General features: G+C 40.7%; 1 protein-coding gene across 5 annotated transcripts in view; it reads left to right on the top strand.

The window, feature by feature from the left end:
- Positions 1-17,736, top strand: part of neo1a (neogenin 1a) — a 177,416-nt gene that overhangs the window by 147,270 nt on the left and 12,410 nt on the right. For 3 of the 5 annotated variants that reach the window (XR_004630790.1, XR_004630789.1, XM_034680412.1), the window contains exons 10-17: positions 3,082-3,230; positions 4,896-5,034; positions 5,633-5,682; positions 8,065-8,209; positions 10,492-10,602; positions 11,021-11,215; positions 12,342-12,437; positions 17,264-17,439. Coding sequence is in view for 1 of the 5 variants with exons in the window: in XM_034680412.1 (XP_034536303.1) it covers positions 3,082-3,230; positions 4,896-5,034; positions 5,633-5,682; positions 8,065-8,209; positions 10,492-10,602; positions 11,021-11,215; positions 12,342-12,437; positions 17,264-17,439 (1,061 nt within the window). In the remaining 4 variants the exon portion in view is untranslated. Of the gene's footprint in view, positions 1-3,081; positions 3,231-4,895; positions 5,035-5,632; positions 5,683-8,064; positions 8,210-10,491; positions 10,603-11,020; positions 11,216-12,341; positions 12,438-17,206; positions 17,440-17,736 lie in introns of all 5 variants that reach the window. The other 2 variants (XR_004630788.1, XR_004630787.1) reach the window with 1 other exon arrangement.

Genomic DNA, 17,736 nt, shown 5'->3' with positions numbered 1-17,736 from the left:
CACATGCACCAACACACACCCACACACACAAAGGTTCGTTTATATGTACACAGTAAACAGGAAACGGGGAACATGAAGGCAAAGTCCAGCCAGTTTGTCGGAAACATGCGCACTCTGGCAACACTGAGGCAAACAGAATGCACAAATGTGCAAATAAACATTCACACAAACAAATACTCACACACAGCATACAGTCACCTCAAACAGAGACATCCCCTCATACCTCCACACACACACACACACACGCGCACACACACACACACACACACACACACACACACACACACACACGGAAGGGGGTGTTTGCTGCTGTTAAGGTAGACCACCCAACAGCCAACCTAACAAATGCAGCGTTGTTTCCTCATATGCCACATCGTGTTTACACCTCCGCGTCTGCTATAAGCTCTCTGTGTGTGTCTCTTTAAACTGAACCTACCTGTGTGAGGAATGTCTGAAATATACACCAGATATTTTATGAAACACTTCCTTTATTCAGTCTGTGCAGAGATGCTGTACAGGGTAGCTCATTAAGATGTTTGACTGGACACAAGAGTGACTGAGGGAAGAAAGAGTTCCTCCTCTTCCTCTTACCTCTTTTGTGGGATGTGTAAACCTCCTTGCTGCTGGTGCTGCTGCTCTGAATCTCTCCGTTTCACCTAGATTTGAAAGTGCTGTGAAGGGGATTTCCCCTCACAGTCTCAGGGTGGATGTCCCTCACCTGCAGACTTGGCTACAGTACAGCTCAGTCACTGTCAGTTTGTAGGTCAGCCGCTGGTACTCTACCTGTGTGTCCTTGGTTGGAGGGCGACTGATCCACATACATCCACACACGAACACACGGCACCTTAATGGCTGCCAGCAGGCGCCTGGCCACCCATGGGGGGAGCAGTGAGGGCGGGCTGTACCTGTGCACTACATCTCTCTGTCATGTGTGTGCGTGCACTTGTAGTGTAAGAACATGCTATGAACTGGAGCTTTAACTGTTGACCTACGACTGAGTGCCTGGCATGTGCTCACTACGCTGCCCTGTATCACTCCTCCACAGAGACAGGCTTAATAAGCCTGTACACAAACACACACACACACACACATAAGCACACGCACACGCACACACGCACGCACACGCGGACACAAGCGCACACACACTCAATACCCATACCTCAACACCCAGTACTCTCTGACAAATGGGAGCTTCTCTCTTCTGTCAGCTGAAACCTAAAACACTTGTTCACTTCAGGTATATATCTCTACCTCACAGCCAGTTCTTTAGCCTCACTGTCATTATCTTTTAGAGTAAATCTGATGTGCCACGGTACGAAACCAAGAAGGAATGTCCCTCCGCATATGCTTCCACTGACATAGACCATTCTGTATACAGCGTTGTCACAAATTATCGGAGCAGTGAAGCATAATTTGTCATGTTAGCTCCATCTTCTAGCGCACTGGATCTAAAGTACAATGTTTACTTACACGTTGAAGTGCTGCCTGTCAGCTTTCATTGAAATTTGCAGCAGAGTAGAAATAATGGACTGTTTATACTTAAACCGCCTCGCTCTCAGGGGGTATAGTGTAATAATAATTCACATGAGCTTATTTATTCATACATTATGTTTATATTTACGCCCTCATGTCTTACGTTTTTACATATTTGCACTTCTCTATTATAACCCTGCATAAAACACAGCTGTCTGCTGGTCATGCTATCAATCTGATGCACAGTCTTGTAAATGATACAGTAAGGCACACATGTCGTCGTAGAGGAAAATAAACCCTGACAGTGAGATGCTGGTCTTGTCACAATCAGAGGTAGAGTAACGGCCTGAATGCTGTATGTTATCCAGCTTTCACACACAAACACACACACGCACACACACACACACGCACACACACACACACACACGCTACTTACTCACTTAGAAACTCATTTATTTGACATAGAATGTTGAAATGGAGATTATTATGTTGATTTAAGATTTGTTTTATTTATTCTGTAAAAAAATGAATATAAAATAACATGTAGCAGGTGGCCTGGGTTCAAATCCAGCCTGCGGCCTCTCCTGCATGTCTTTCTCCAACTCTCTCCCAGTTTCCTACACTATCCACTGTCCTCTCCACTATAAATAAAAAAAAGGTGGTGAAAGCCCCATCCTCACATTGAGGATAAAAAACATAGAAAAAAAAATACATAACAGTGTAAGTGGATAATAACATTCAGAGTTTAAATCATTAAAGCATTCACCCAATTACATCAGACACACCACATAAAAATCAAACATAAAAAACACAATAGAGCTCAATAGAAACCCCGAACAGCATTTTCACACATGCAACCAATCACACAAGTCATCGTATTTGGGCGCTTACAGAGTAATTATTCATACACTTAAGAATAAATGGGTATTAAGTTTAGTTCAAGAGTAGACTTAAAAAGTAGAAAGCTAATAAACAGCAGAACTCCGGCTGTCGAGAAAGTCAAATATGATTAGAATTTTAAAAAAGCCACTTAATACAAAATATGTACGATAGGTGTACTGACAGAGATGTACAGTTATGCAGGAATGTAAGCCGTGTACTGCATTTAAAGAGACTGTACTCAGTTGTCTTTTTAAATTCACCCACTGAGCTGGATGAATTCACATAACCTGAACATTTCCACTGATTGTGTGTTCAACAAAGATGTATAAAAAACTGTTAAACCCTGCTCTACTGCACTCAATATAGGCTTAAGGATAGTATTGGTTGAATACAACATGCACATGTAGTTTTTGTTTAGACACATCTTTACTGTGTTTGTCATGGGAATAAAAAGAAAATCAACATGGCTGTCAGCCCAGTGCAGGGGGACAGATTTGTCTCTACAGAGCAGCAGAGACTGAGCCGTCTTCTGGTCGCGGGGAAATGTGCCTGTGAAGTAGCCAAGAATGTGTGTTTTTGGCAGCCGTGACTGGTCTTTGCTAAATTGAGTTCATGTCTTTTGAGATGTAACAAAATGCATCTGAAGTGTAGAAGGTTCAAGATATGAGAGTAAAACTAGGGATGTTTTCTCATTTCTACAACCCTGTTTTATTTTTTTCTCTTCAGTCCAAGTGCCGGGTCCTGCTCCTAACCTGCAGGCGACGGCCAACACGCCAACCACCGTCTCTCTGAGCTGGGACAAACCTCTCACTGGCAATGGAGAGATCGTCACCTACAAGCTGTACTACACAGACAAAAGCATCGGCAAGGAACAGGTAGGATGAGGTCTTTATGCACGCAGCTTAATTCATCTGTTTAGAGGAAAGTCCACATGATTGAAGGACCTGCCAAACTGTACACCTCACTTGTTTTATAAAATCCCTTTCTTTAACTGCAGATCCCATTTGATAGTGTAACTATGTGGTGCTTCAAACAAAACATCAGACAAAAAACATGTAATCTTGAAAATCAAATACACGGATAAAACAAATCAAATCAGGATCTTTTTGTGAAAGAAAGGGTTTAAAGAAGACTCTGACTCTGATTTCACACATGAGAATATTTCTGTCATTTGAATGTTTCTTTGTGTTTCTCCTTGAAACATTCAGCTTTTGTGTCTCCACCTTGTAAGAGGAGAAAAACTGTATGTAGCTGGTGCTCGACTTTGCAGGGTTCATTAGATAAAGTAAAAAGATTATGACCATGTCGACTAATGTAAATTTGATGAGCTAAGGAGTTCCTAATCATTCCCCCAAAGACTCTTTGTTCTGCTTTTTGCCCACACTCTTGAATATACATCTCACACAGTAACAGACATTTTGCAAAAAGAAAGCAGATAAGGTTCCCCCAGTCTTTCTCTGCAGGTCTAACTCTGTCACCGGAGTGGAACCTCACTGGTCAGGTATTGAGTCAACCCGAGCTGTAGCAGTAGCAGTGGGTAAGCCAGTGAGGCATTAAAAAGCCTTTAATATGATAATGGATGAAACGTCAGCCAGTGCTCTGAGTAATGATGCCTCAGCTCTCGAGAGGAGAGAGCCAGAGATGAGGTGAGAAGAGGCAGAGATGAGGAGAGGGATGGAAAGAAAAGAAGAAAGAAAGAAAGAGGTGAAGGAATGGGAGGGGAGAGAGATGAAGTTAGAAAGATGCAATACTGAAAAAGACATGAAATATTTAGGCAAGTCAGGGATGACCCACAGTGCATCTTCAAGGCTGATGTAGACACAGGCGGACATCTGACCCGAGATCAGAGGCTGTGATCAGACCACTCTGGAGGCGAGTTTAGATTTCAACAAAGTCTCATCTTTTCACTCCAAATGTTACAAGCAAGGAGCTGAATACAAATTAACTCGGTGTAATTGGACATGTGCGAGCGATGTGCCCAATTTGTACAGCAAAAAGTGGTAATCACAGGACGCATAATTTGTGTCTCAGTGGAAGAAGACATTTTTAAACAGAAGCACAGAAATGTGAGAGGTTTGAAATTATGAAATCAGCCGAACATTTTGCAGCTTTGACATATTTGTGAGATTGCCTGGGCTGTAAACATATTGAAACTGTCTTATAAACAGAGTGTTTATGCCAGTATTAAATTTGAACCTCAAACTGAATAATAAAACAGCAGTAATGCTGCATATATCAACATGATTTTAGTAGTGAACCACCCAAATCAATGTGTTTTTCCTCTTTTACAGGCAATCTTTTAAAGATTACAACAGCTTTTGTTTTTCACACAAGCTTTACATCTACTGCTTCACATTTACTGTATCTCTGAGTATTAAAGTGTTAACACATGTCCATTCGTGGACATGGAGGCTGGAGCCTATCCCAGCTGGCGTTAGGCTGGCGTTGCTGTGAAGCAACAGTGCTAACCACTGCATGACTGTGCAGCTCTGTTTTTGTAGTCACCTAACTTATTCTCTTATTTCCTCTGTCTCTTTCAGGACGTTGACATAGACAATCAGTCGTACACCATGACTGGGCTGAAGAAGAACACAGAGTACAGCTTCCGTGTGGTAGCCAACAACAAGCACGGTCCAGGTGTCTCCACTGACGACGTTGTAGTCCGAACGCTCTCTGACGGTCAGTTGGTTGTTAAAGAGAAAATCAGGATGACTACTTTTGTTTCTAAACATGAACTTAAACTATTAAAGTTCCTCTGAGGAATTTTCTGTTTGTGTTGATTTTGGCGCCCGCTGTGGACAAAACTGAGATTGTGTCCCTCGGCTGATCTCATCCTGTACATCTGAATGTAGTTTTTTCTGACAGAAAACCTCCTGCTTTCTGTAAACAATCAAATGTGTCACTCATTGAAAATACTTGCCTTAAAGCGTACAAAAAGGCTGTTGTCAGCATGCTGCTCCGACATTATAGAAGTTGCTGTCCTTGTTGGTTATGGTCTTGATTGCTTTTATAGGTCATAAAAAAGCCTCTCTTTAAATTTCAGTCTGTTTCATAACTAGCTAAAATCTCCTCATAGGAGCTTTAAGTTTACAACATTAACATTTTAGAGACTGAACAGGAAAATATCTTGTATTTTAACTTGAAACGAAGGAACCAAAACTACTTAGTTCTACTTTAATTATAGTCCATCTGCCATTGTTTCAGCTCCAGACTAAATTATATTTCTGTTTAGTTTCATGCTGAAGAAAATAATTGATCTATTTTCTTTTGTTTTCAGCTCCAAGTTCCCCTCCTCAAAACCTCACACTGGAGGTCCAGAACTCAAAGGTAAGACTTTTTCCATTTGCTCATTGAGGACTTAAAAGCTTTCACATTTGTCAAACACACTTTGTCAGATACTAAATACAAACACATCTGCCAGTAGCTTGACTGTGTTGTGTTGTGTGCAGTGCAGTTTATCCGCTTCAGTAAATCCACAAACACTCACTCATGTACACAAACACACACAAACAGAAGAATAGATACATAGCCTGCAGACCAGAACACTGTTGTTTCTCTGTGTGATTGTCTGCGTCAGAGGCCTGCAGCCCCAGCTGGTTAAGAGGGTGTGTGAACCCTCATCGATCCTCTCATCGGCAGGAGACTCGCCTGTCAAAAGGTTTTATCCTCCTGCGTCACTCTCATCCATACAGTATGTGGAAAATAGAAGCCTGCAGCTAAAATCTAAATGGATATAAAAAAAAGATTAGCCTGGGAGGAACGACTTAAAAATGAAGGACCTGGTTGAATCCTCTCGGTTGTTCAACAATAAAAGACTTGTTTAAGATAAAAGCTCCCTTTTCAACCAAATGAATACAGTTAGCAGGGATGTTTTCACCCATGAATTAAGAAAGCTATTTTATTAATTGTAGTTTCCCCTCTTCGTCATCGTGTTTTTTAGAAAACAGGATAAGCCGAAGGAATTATTTTCTTTTAAATCACAGACTAATAAACCAAATATATCTCAGGCCAAGTGACATCTGTTCATGCCTCGCACTTCTTTTTAGTTCACTGTAAAAGCAGATTTTTACAAACAAACTGTGGTTGTTGTGTGACACTCTTGATTTATTAAGGCTGCTGAAGCGACTGCCGGCTTCGCAACAGGCTCCTGATTACAGCAGGAAACTGGCCTCAGCTGTCTGTCTCTTTAGCCATTTGATCTTCAAACACAAAGCTGTAGGCCTGTTTATTGTACATATCCACCAGAGTGTTGGATTAAATTTGATAAAAGAGGATTCTCACTCATGACATGTGAGGCAGCAAGTGTAAACAGAGAACTGCAAAGAGGAAGAGGAAGATACCAAAAACCTCAGGGTGCGTGCTTTGAATACAAAAGCAGCAGTCTGCGCTTTCAGCCCAATGCTGGTCGATGCATAGCTCAAGTGAGAGAGAACTGTCAAAGCAAACTGGGAAAAAAACACTGGTTGACAATCCTATCACACACTCCCAGCTTGAGTGAGAACTGGCCACCCATGCTGCGGTACGCTCAGCTGAGATTTGTGGAGAGAAAACACACTCATGCTAATGTTCAGAGGAAATGAAGAGGACACTCTGTGGGAAAGACGGGGATTGTTGCAGCATAGTTTTTTGAATGAATATTGTACATCCAATTTTCAGCTGTGAAATAAAAATCTGGCATCCTTTATCCCTTCAACATTAGTGAAACAAGTACTCTATGTTCTTCTTTTGTGGTCATTATGATTTTAATCCTGTATGTAAACAGTCAATGAGTCAATAATTCCTGCAGAAACTGTGTATAGATACAAAGCATTTATCCAATTAGATATTTGTTGCTTACAGCTAAATTGAACTGGGAAGAAAAAAAAGCTTATTAATACGCATTTTATTCAATCTCCTCTTCGGGCCTCTTCAAGCGGAACCTTGCATCTTTTATTCTTACCTGCAAGGCAACCTGATTTTATTTTGCTCTTTTTTCCATCTGGCATCTGCCATCTCACCTTCCCCTGTGATTTTCTAAGTCAATTAAACTGTTTTTTTATGATTAAAGCGAAAAAAGAGAGAAAAGCAACATGCATAGCAAGTCAGGACCAATAGTGTAATAAGAAAAATGGAATAATTGAACGCATTTAACACAGATTTAATTTGTTGAATTCCCTCGACTCGGCTGGGGAGGAGCGCACATGTTGCCCTCTACATGTATTCAGGCTTTTGTGCATCAGTGCGACAGTGGGGAAGCGTTAATTAACTCTTCTCCCACGCTGGGATACCCCCCACCTATTTCTTTAAACACACAGAAAAAAGATAAAACGTGGATGCAAGATTCCTGCCAGCAGAAAAAGCGCATTCATCTTTCTGCCTGAGTGTCTCTGCAGGGTTAACCTGACCACACACATCCATAGACCTCTCATCAGGACACCTTCTATTATTCATGTGTTTAATTTTTTCCTAATGCTCCAATCTGCACTGCGTCACCGTGCTCAGAGGGTTGCTTGTTTTTTTTCGCGCGGGCCCTCCCATTTGCACCACCGTCAGGACGAGGGAAAATAACTGTAAGCCTGCAGAGATACGTTTACACAGACACCCATGCCAAGCTGAATGGGAAGGTGTGATGCTACCTGCTAAACCGTGAGGTCACCTCTACAGCTGCTGGCCCAAAAACAGATGGTCTCACATGTGCTGAATGTAACTTCATTATTTTCTCTCTCTCAGGGCATCATGCTAAGGTGGCAGCCTCCTCCTCTTAGTGGCCAGAACGGAGAGATCACAGGCTACAAGGTCCGATACAGGAAAGGATCCCGGAGGAGCGAAGCAGCCGAGACCACCGGAGGGACCCAGCTCTTCAAGCTCATTGATGGTAATGGGCACTGACCCACTGTTCACTGAAAGCAGTATGACAGTCAATGTCGGAATAAAACTACCTGCTGTATTATCCCCTCGGATCTTATGTGTTTGGATTTATATACCATGACATATGTTGTCACAGATCTACGTAGAGACTAAATTCCTGTCTATCAGCTTAATCATCCTCCATTTGAATTTCTCTGAAAGGCTCTTCCATGTTGGGTGTAAATGTCATGCATGTATTCATGTATGTGTAGGTAGAGATAAGATAAGATAAAGTTCAAATATCACAATTTACATCCAGCTCCAAGAAAAACAGACAAAAGTACAGTGTTGTAATGAAACATGTTTCACAGTACATGTTAACATCTCTTTAATCGACGCTTGTGGTTAAATTTCTCCTCAGTCTAACTCATATTTACTTGTATCTATTTTTTAACTAATCCTCCATTGAGCATGTGAGTAAACATAAAGGTTCAAAGGATTGGTGGAGAATCTTGATACCTGCAAATTAGAACAGCAAACATTAATAATATATCCAGCCTAGAGCTGCAGCACATGTCACTGCCTACACACTCCATAGATAAATGCAAACTGACAGAGCCAAGAAATGCTAAAAAAGAAGATGTTAAACTACTCGTATCTGACACACCTGGAATGGGAACATTCTCATTAGGCATGCCACGATACTACCTCCATCCTGACATCCACACTGCCCTGCACATGTGGACAAAAGCAGTCACAACCTTGTCTAAAAGTGTCCTCAGCGAGTGTCTCCCACTGTGTCCTCGATATGTCTTGGAGTGTGTTCACGCTTTTGTTTTTTGAGCTGTCTACTTACATCACTGAGGGGGTTTTGATGCCTTGTGTGAACACAGCCATGGAAATGTGATAGCACTGTGAGGCATTTGTTCCCTTGACTGAAAACAAAGCTTGTCTGCTGCAGCATTTGTTCAACTTTACAAACTGTCTCCAACTCTTCTGTGACAGATGTTGATGTTATTGTTGAACATGATTTAAAAATGATGGATAATTTTTTTTCATGGGGAATACCAAATTCTAATGTTCCCTTTTGATGCTTCAGAAGATTGATCTTAAATTCAAGCTTTAATCAAACTCTTTATCTCTGCTGGGTGTTTCTTAGATACTGCCAGAGATGTCTGCCATGCTGCAATATTTAAAGTCTTGATCTTCTGACTGAAAGCGCTTCTTAAGTTCTTGTTTGGTCTCAGTCTGGCTCTAAGTCTGTTAATTGAGTCAACATACGAACTTCATCTGAACACTTTGAGATGGAGTTACATGTCTTACTGTACCCTTGAATTACCCGCTCCTGACACCGAAATATTCACAATATCACCAAAGACACACAGCAATGCTGATTAATATTAGATGTTGTCTCAGCAACTTTCAAGTGGCCCAGCTTCACGCTGTGTGCTGCATCAAAGAGAATATACACTTAAAAGTAGATTTTTGAGAAGATTCTGGGGGGTGAAACAGAGGGGTGTTTGTTGGTTCAAAAGCGTTTAGAAGGCGATGTTGTAGCCTCGGAGGCACACATAGTTAGGCAGTCTTCAGAAGCAGCCCCCAAGGGTGGCCCAGAATAGTGGGTACGCAGAGAAAAGACTACAGGATTAGCATGTAGCATGCAAATGGGACAATATGACGATGATGAAAAATTTTACAGCAAATTAATACAGCAACACATCATTTGTCAGCAGGCGTTCCTTCTTTTATGAATTCCAAAGTCGGCATCCAGCAGTGAAACGGCTCGTACTGGAGGAGACACAGCTTTAAAATAAGACCGTATCCAGACTCTGAGTTTTTGCTGCTCTTTTTAACCCTTTAGTCTTACATTTACCTAATAATTGCTATTACACTTTTTCCTTTTAAACACCTATAAATGGAAAGTATTTACATAACAAAACTTTTAACGAAAGGTGAAGAATAAATCTCAATCACTTTCATTGTATTGAATAGAAACAGAAAAATAACTGCACTATATAAACCTTCACTTGACCTCAGAGGCAGACTCATGGATTTCCTCCTTAATTGTGCAGGGAAGTATTGGGTAGCTTTTTAAAATATTTGTGGTTGCAAAATATTTATTTTGGCCGCGACTCAAACCCAGAATTGGCCGACCCAGCCGAGAGCATCAGTAAAATATAAAATACATTAGCTTGTTTAATGAGAGAGAGCAGCTTTAATGAAATAGATTTTATTGCTGCTTTAGTTTCAGACCAGCCACAGATCCGTTTTTATAGCTTCATATCTGACCTGATTGTGTTTGCTATGCAGGTCTGGAGCGAGGAATGGAGTACGCCTTCCGGGTGTCAGCCATGACAGTGAACGGCACTGGACCAGCCACCGAGTGGACCACAGCGGAGACATTTGAGAGCGACCTAGATGGTAAAAACTCCTCCTTTACTCATTCCATACAGACTAAACAACAGCATGTTTTTCAGAATGTTTTTCTTGTCTTTTAATTGGAAAGACGTGAATCGTTTACAGACAAAGCCAAGACATGAATCCTTTCCAGCATTTAATTAAGTTATTGACTATCTGGCACTGAAATGCAAAGTTTAAGGTTTATTTCTTTTATACGGCACTTAAACAAACTAATTTAGCTAAAGAAGAGCTTCCCAACGGCAGACACCAGCAGATTGTGCATAAATGTTTATATATATATATATATATATATATATATATATATATTTATATATATATATATATATATATATATTTATATATATATATATATATATATATAGGTCTTTAATAAGTGGATCAATATAACTAAGGTTTTTCCTTCGTGTCCCTGCAAAAGAATCCCGTGTTCCCGACCAGCCCAGCTCTCTCCATGTCCGGCCGCTGGTCAACAGCATCGTGGTTAGCTGGACGCCGCCAGAGAACCAGGACATAGTTGTGCGAGGTTACACCATCGGGTACGGCATTGGCAGTCCCCACGCTCAGACCATCAAAGTGGACTACAAGCAGCGCTACTACACCATCGAGAACCTTGGTGAGAACAAACCTCTGCTCCTCATTCTGCGTTGGTACATGCTCCTGTTTTTGTAGGGTTAATAGATGATGTATTCAGGCATTCAGGTATCCACTCATATAATAACACTGATAATCTCAGATGACTTATTAAATACCACTTTTGAGATATTGAAGATATCCTGGGTCAGATGAATCTTGAACTGTCATCATTTAAAAATCAAACTGATGTCCTTCTTTGAATCATAATGTGTTTTTCTTCTGACACTGAAGCTGTTCTTTGGAGGCAATAAATCCCCACAACTTAATGATAAATTAGGAAACACACACACACAAACAACTTGAAGTGATTCATCTGTACCTCATAGTGAGTATTTACAGAATTAATGAGTTCCTCTCTGCCACACGCCTCAGCCACTAATTACACAGATTACCCTAATGGGGACACTATAATTAAAGGTCAAAAAAATGCTTAAATAAAACAAACTTGTTTGGGGGATTTTAATGCTCGCCGTCATCAAAGCAAATGAAACATCAGAACAAAGGCCTACCTCACTAAAAAGTTCTGCATGATTGCGATTTTTCAGCATGGGATCAGTCCAACCCTTAACAAGCTGACACTAATTATTGTTAGAACTTATTTTAGAAATGCGAAGGTAAAACCATTTGAAGCTTAGAAAGCACTGTAGTCAAAGTTCTTCTTACAGTCAAGATAACATTACCACTTGGGTGAAATTAAACAAACACAAGTTCAGATTAAGAACCATAATAAAGTATGGGTTTGTCAATTTTTATACTGAATGTAGGCCATATTTAGTCTGTGTTTGAGTTAATGCTGTAAATTATCAACATCACTACACCTGCAGAAATCTAAACTTTGGCAAAAGGCCAAGAAGTGTATTATGAATTAAAAAATAATAATAATCTTGACATTTTGGGAGGAATAAGCGTCAAACATCTACATTCACATAACCGAACCTCTCATTACAATCATAGCAGGAGGGATGACTGTATTTAAATACTCATTCTGCTAATATCGCAATTACAAGTCAAGAGTCTCTTGAGTTTTGCTTTGATTAGATGACTGCTTTAATTTCTATCTCTCCTCTCTGTCCTAACCTCTCCCTCTCACTTTCCATCTCTCCCAGACCCCAGCTCCCACTATGTGATCACACTGAAGGCCTATAATAATGTGGGTGAGGGGATTCCTGTGTATGAGAGCGCCATCACCAGACCACAGTCAGGTACGAACGACACATCAGAATGAACACTGAAACCCACTTTCTGTTACCTGAAGAATTTAATACTTGTATTTTTTCTTGTAACTGTCTTCTCTTTGGCACGTACATGAAAGTAACCACATACACTTTATATTATGGGATGTATTTGAGCTCAAGTTACTTGGCCAGGAAAGATTTTAAAAAAGGGACATCGGCTGACATTTATCTTTGTTCCCTCTAACCTGGGATCATTATCAGACAGAATGTGTCTGGACTCCAAATTACCAACGAGATAACGGGTCATCAGGGTGTCTCACTGCTCTAATTAACTCTCTGCTTTATAGCCCACAGAAGGAGCTTCTTTTTAATCAAATCTTCCAATCCCTTGAATTTTGCCCTTATACCACTGGTGTCCACAATATTAAGTTTTCAGGTTAATGTATACTGGTAGTAGAGACTTCAAACTTCAACAAATAGCCTGAATGATATAGAGTAAGATGCTCAAATGTTGTTGTGGTGTAGCAGCTAACAGTAGCATTCAACCACTTCATAGCTTACATTGGCATTTGATGGTGTTACATATCAATCAATTAATCAATCTTTATTTATATAGTGTCAAATCACAACAAATGTTATCTCAAAACTTTACAACCAGAGCAGCTCTAGACCGTACTCTATGTTCTATTATTAACAAAGACCCAACATCAAGACAGGATAAGATCCAGTCCCATCTTACAGGCAAGACTCAGTCAGATCTCATCTTAATCCACCATGAGCAGAGCACTTTGCAGCATTTAGCAAGTTACAGTGGCAAGGACAAACTTCCTTTAACAGGCAGAAACCTCCAGCAGAACCCGACTCATGTTAGACAGACATCTGCCTCAACCAAGTAGGGTTGGATGCTATAGGAAAGACGTTAATCCCCACATTAAAGTTATTTTAACAAACATTTTGAATGCTTCATAGTAAGCCATATAAAGGTCACGGTGAAGTTTTTACAGAACCTGTAGTAGATATCTAACAAAAATAGTTGTAAATAATTAGACAATATTTATTTAAAGTGATTTAGATTCATAACAAGTGCTGATTGAGAAAAGTTAACTGATTTTGGATTAGACTTTGTCTTTATATAAGTTGTGCTCTGAACTCTCTGAACTCTGTCGCCTCTGATGGAGTTATCTTTGTGAATCTTCCGGCTGCCAGCCAGACGATCCATAAATCTTTAAGCTTCAGATCACAACACTGTTAACAATTAGAAGAAGAACTTAAATCTAAATGAATGCAGGAAGCTTGTCAGCTGATCTATAAGTGTGAACCACTGCTACTTAGACTGAATGTTAGCTGAGTTCACTCAGTTTATGAGACAGCGTTAGAAGACAGCCAGCCCATGCTCCCTGGGGTTTCACAGAATGGGGGCTTCACCCGCCTCCTCTCCCATCCAGCCTCCCACCTCCCCGCTCTGCCTTGATCACTCCGGTTTGTCTCTGATGCAGCTTTATTGCACTGTGAGCTGGAGAGGGGTGGGATGCTGGATGACATGAGTCACATCAACATGCTTCCAGGGGGGGTGGCAGTCTTAGTGAACGCACACACTCGCACACTGTCATACTGTACAGTTCTCTCTATGAAGCTCTCTCTTCCTCACATCCTCTCACACACACACACACACACACACACACACACACACACACACACACACACACACACACACACACACACACACACACACACACACACACAGTACGCTGCATGCATGCAGACCCCCGTTGTGGCTCTGGCAACCCTTCGTCAGATCGAAACGCTTCCTCTCAAAGCAGAACCAAAGCCCACCACCATCGTCTGCTGCTGAATCCTCTGGGGCGCGTTCCTTTCCTGCCAGTTTGTTCAAGTCGGGATTAAAAAGACGAGCTGACCTACATATTACTTTTACTTTTAAAAAAACTTAGGATAAACTTGGTGAACTTAGGCTGTGGGAGTGCCAAGTTTAATATGTAATAATAAAATGAAGTCTTCACTGAGAATGTAGGAAATAAAAGATTGCATCCCTGTCTACTAAAAACCCTATCAAGGTTTTAAGTAAGCCTTGTTCCTGCAGTTTATTCTGCATGTAAACACTAGAGGCTGTACTCCTCCAAGCGGGGGAAAGAAAAGCAGCTTGCATGCCACTCCAAAAAACCTCAGAGCCTCTCCGAAACCACATGAATGCCTGATCGTCTTCATACACACACCCTCACACACGCACTCTGACTCAGTCTTGGGAATATAATGAGGGCAGCTCTGCACAAAGAGGTGTCAAATGGAGCGAGGCAGAGAGGAGAGGACCAACAAGTGGTCGAGGAGGAGTGTCATCACGGGTGACTGACCAAAGCTTTTTTTCCCTGCATCTCAACCAAACCAAGGACAGAAAAACTAGCAGCCACAAGACCATCTTGAAGTGTTTAGCCCTCAGTGTGCTGGCCAGGAGCTTCCTGTTTGAGGTGTAATGGGCAGGTAGCTTCCACACAAACACACTCGAGTGTTCTCATGCAGAGACATTAACACAATGTCACTTTTACTTAAACAGATAGTTAAGCAACAGTTCGTTGTTATGCAACATCATAAATTCTGATACGTTCAAGTGCTGTATTGTGCTTTTTACACTGTCTTTAAAGGTGAATAATATCATCAAATTTAACAGTTGAAGTCAGTACTTATTTCCTGTTAAGATAGATATGACAGTGTTTGAAATTAATCAGCAATTTAACATTTGCTATTTTGCCTTAATTGAGACTTCTTTACTTGATCTACATCCTCTCGTTAAAGCATGCAGTCAATGTCAAAACAGGACTGGATTTTGATTATTTTATCCAACACACTAATTTTTGCATCAATTTAATTAAGTATGTTAATTTTCGAGTGTCTTTTTAACCACTTCAGCCGAAAACAAACATTCCACCTGTTTATTTTATGGTAAATGGTGAATGGACTGTTTACAAAACGGTCAAGTGTCTCACCCCAAGGACACTTTGGTGTGTGGAGAGCAGGACCTGTGATCAAAACCTGACCTTCCAATTTAGAGATAACCGACTCCACCACATCCTTATAACATAAAGAACAGTGAGATATAGTTTCAGACCACATTACCACAACTGTTTCAATACAGCCGCCAAAAATATTACAGCATTTGTCTCAATGTAAAACATCTGATATTGTCAGAGCAGCCAGTTTTTTTAGTGTGGCCAGTATTTAATTGTTTGAACAGGGAGAGCTTTAGTTAAACAAAAGGTTTATGCACTTATCATTAGCTTTTATTACTGCCCTTCTGAAAAGAATATAACCAATTATAGCTAATAAAGTTTAATTTAATTAGGTCACAATCATGCAAAACAATAGTAAAAAGATAATATTGATATTAAAAGAGAAACAGTGCAGACAGTGGACAGCAAACAACTCCCTCCAACTATTTAAAGTTCCTGCAGAGAGTTTTTTATTTCTTTTGAAACAGGTTGAAACTATAAATGATTCCTCTTTATGACTAACAAAAGCAAACAAGACCATCAACAACAAAACTGACAATTCATTTATCTGATTTTTTAAGCCATTAACCACTGTGACGGGATGTGAGATGAGACGGTTTACAGCACGCTGATGAACAGACCTTTTTATATTCATAATGGATGATACATTTCACTGTCAAAAGAAAGCCTGAGATTTTTTTTAGTCAGACAACATGACCCACTCAAGTGCAGGACATCAGCAAAGATAGAAGAGGTACCGCTTTGTCCACAGGGGGCGCCAAAACTGACAAAAACAGAAAGTTCCTTATAGGAGCTTTAAAGTAAATCAATAAAGCAGGTCAGTTAAGAACTACACAGGATTGGTCATTTTAACACAGATCATTAAAACAGTATTATTACAGTGCATTGTTACAGTACATGGAGTATTAATTAAGATCTGGGAGAGGTTTGTTTGTCAGGATCTTGATTTTATTTAAGGCTAAAACCTTGAGGGTGGGAAAACTCAAGCTCTCACCTTTTCACCGAACCGCTTCAAACCTCTGAACAGAATCAGCACTCGGCATACACACACACACACACGCACACGCACACGCACACATCTAACCACAACCACCATGACCCTCTCCTCTCCTCTGCTTTTCTCTTCATGCAGGTTCTGTTACTAAAGCCTTGGTTTTCTTTCCACAGTTTTCAAGGACATTTGCCCCTGTCAGTGTAACGCTGCAGAGACGAATATGTTCCAGTGCATACAGTGTTCTGTTTATCCGTTTTGCATTCAAATGTTATGAAAAGCTCCATGATGTAAACATTGCTAAACACATTTCAGTCTGAAAAGAGTGGGTCACCACTTGAACGGGAAATTTTGGAAATCCTGCAGGATTGTGGGTGTTTGTTTGCACTCTAGTTTTCCATTTACTGTAGTCTCTTCTTATGAATGGTGTATCTGCTCCTCCTCTCTCTTCAGTATCTATAGATAGAGCAACTGTAGAGCTGTAGAATCTGTAGCAACCATGTCTTTAGATGCATCTTATTGTAGAGGTCAGTGTCTGTTTTTCTAATAGAATCTTCTCTCTTTTTCTCTTCACCCTTCCCACTCCCATCCCTGTTGCAATTACTTTTCTTCCTCTCATTTTTTTGTCCTTCCTTTTTAACCCATTAACCTGATTTTCTCTTTATTGTTCCTCCCTGCATCCTGTTGTGAATCCTCCGTGTAATCCACCATGCTTCTTTTTATGTTTTAATTTTGGTCGTTTTTAATTTGTGTGCATGCACGCGGGTTTACTGCCTAATGCGCAGACCCCCTAGACCCGGATGTTGACCTGTACGAACTCTTCCATGCTCCATACACCCCAGTACCAGACCCCTCTCCCATGATGCCTCCCGTGGGTGTTCAGGCCTCTGTGCTGAGCCACGACACCATCAAGGTGACCTGGGCCGACAACTCGCTGCCCAAGAACCAGAAGATCACAGATAACCGCTTCTACACAGTGCGATGGAAGACCAACATCCCCGCCAACACGAAAGTGAAGGTAAGAGATTCTTCTTCAACACCTGATTGTTAGTTTGTTTCTTCAACTCAGGAGTTTATTTCTAAAATGTATGGTATTACAATTTCCTCACTAAGCTCCTTTCTGCAGTAAGAGGAGCACAAGTCTCAATTTTGAACTTTCTCCGCTTTCTTTGGTTTGAGCAGCACTTTTAAGCTCAAGTAACTTGTTTTCAGCTCTCTGTAATCCAGTTAAATACAGCTCAAATCCTTCCAGTTTGATCAGCAGTTTAAAACAACAAAGTACCTCAGCTTGTCCAGCCTGAAAATACAAAAGTAA

This window comes from Notolabrus celidotus, chromosome 3 (assembly GCF_009762535.1).
Source record: "Notolabrus celidotus isolate fNotCel1 chromosome 3, fNotCel1.pri, whole genome shotgun sequence".
In the NCBI taxonomy this organism is placed as follows: Eukaryota; Metazoa; Chordata; class Actinopteri; order Labriformes; family Labridae; genus Notolabrus; species Notolabrus celidotus.
This window is presented reverse-complemented; position numbering and strand designations above follow the sequence as displayed.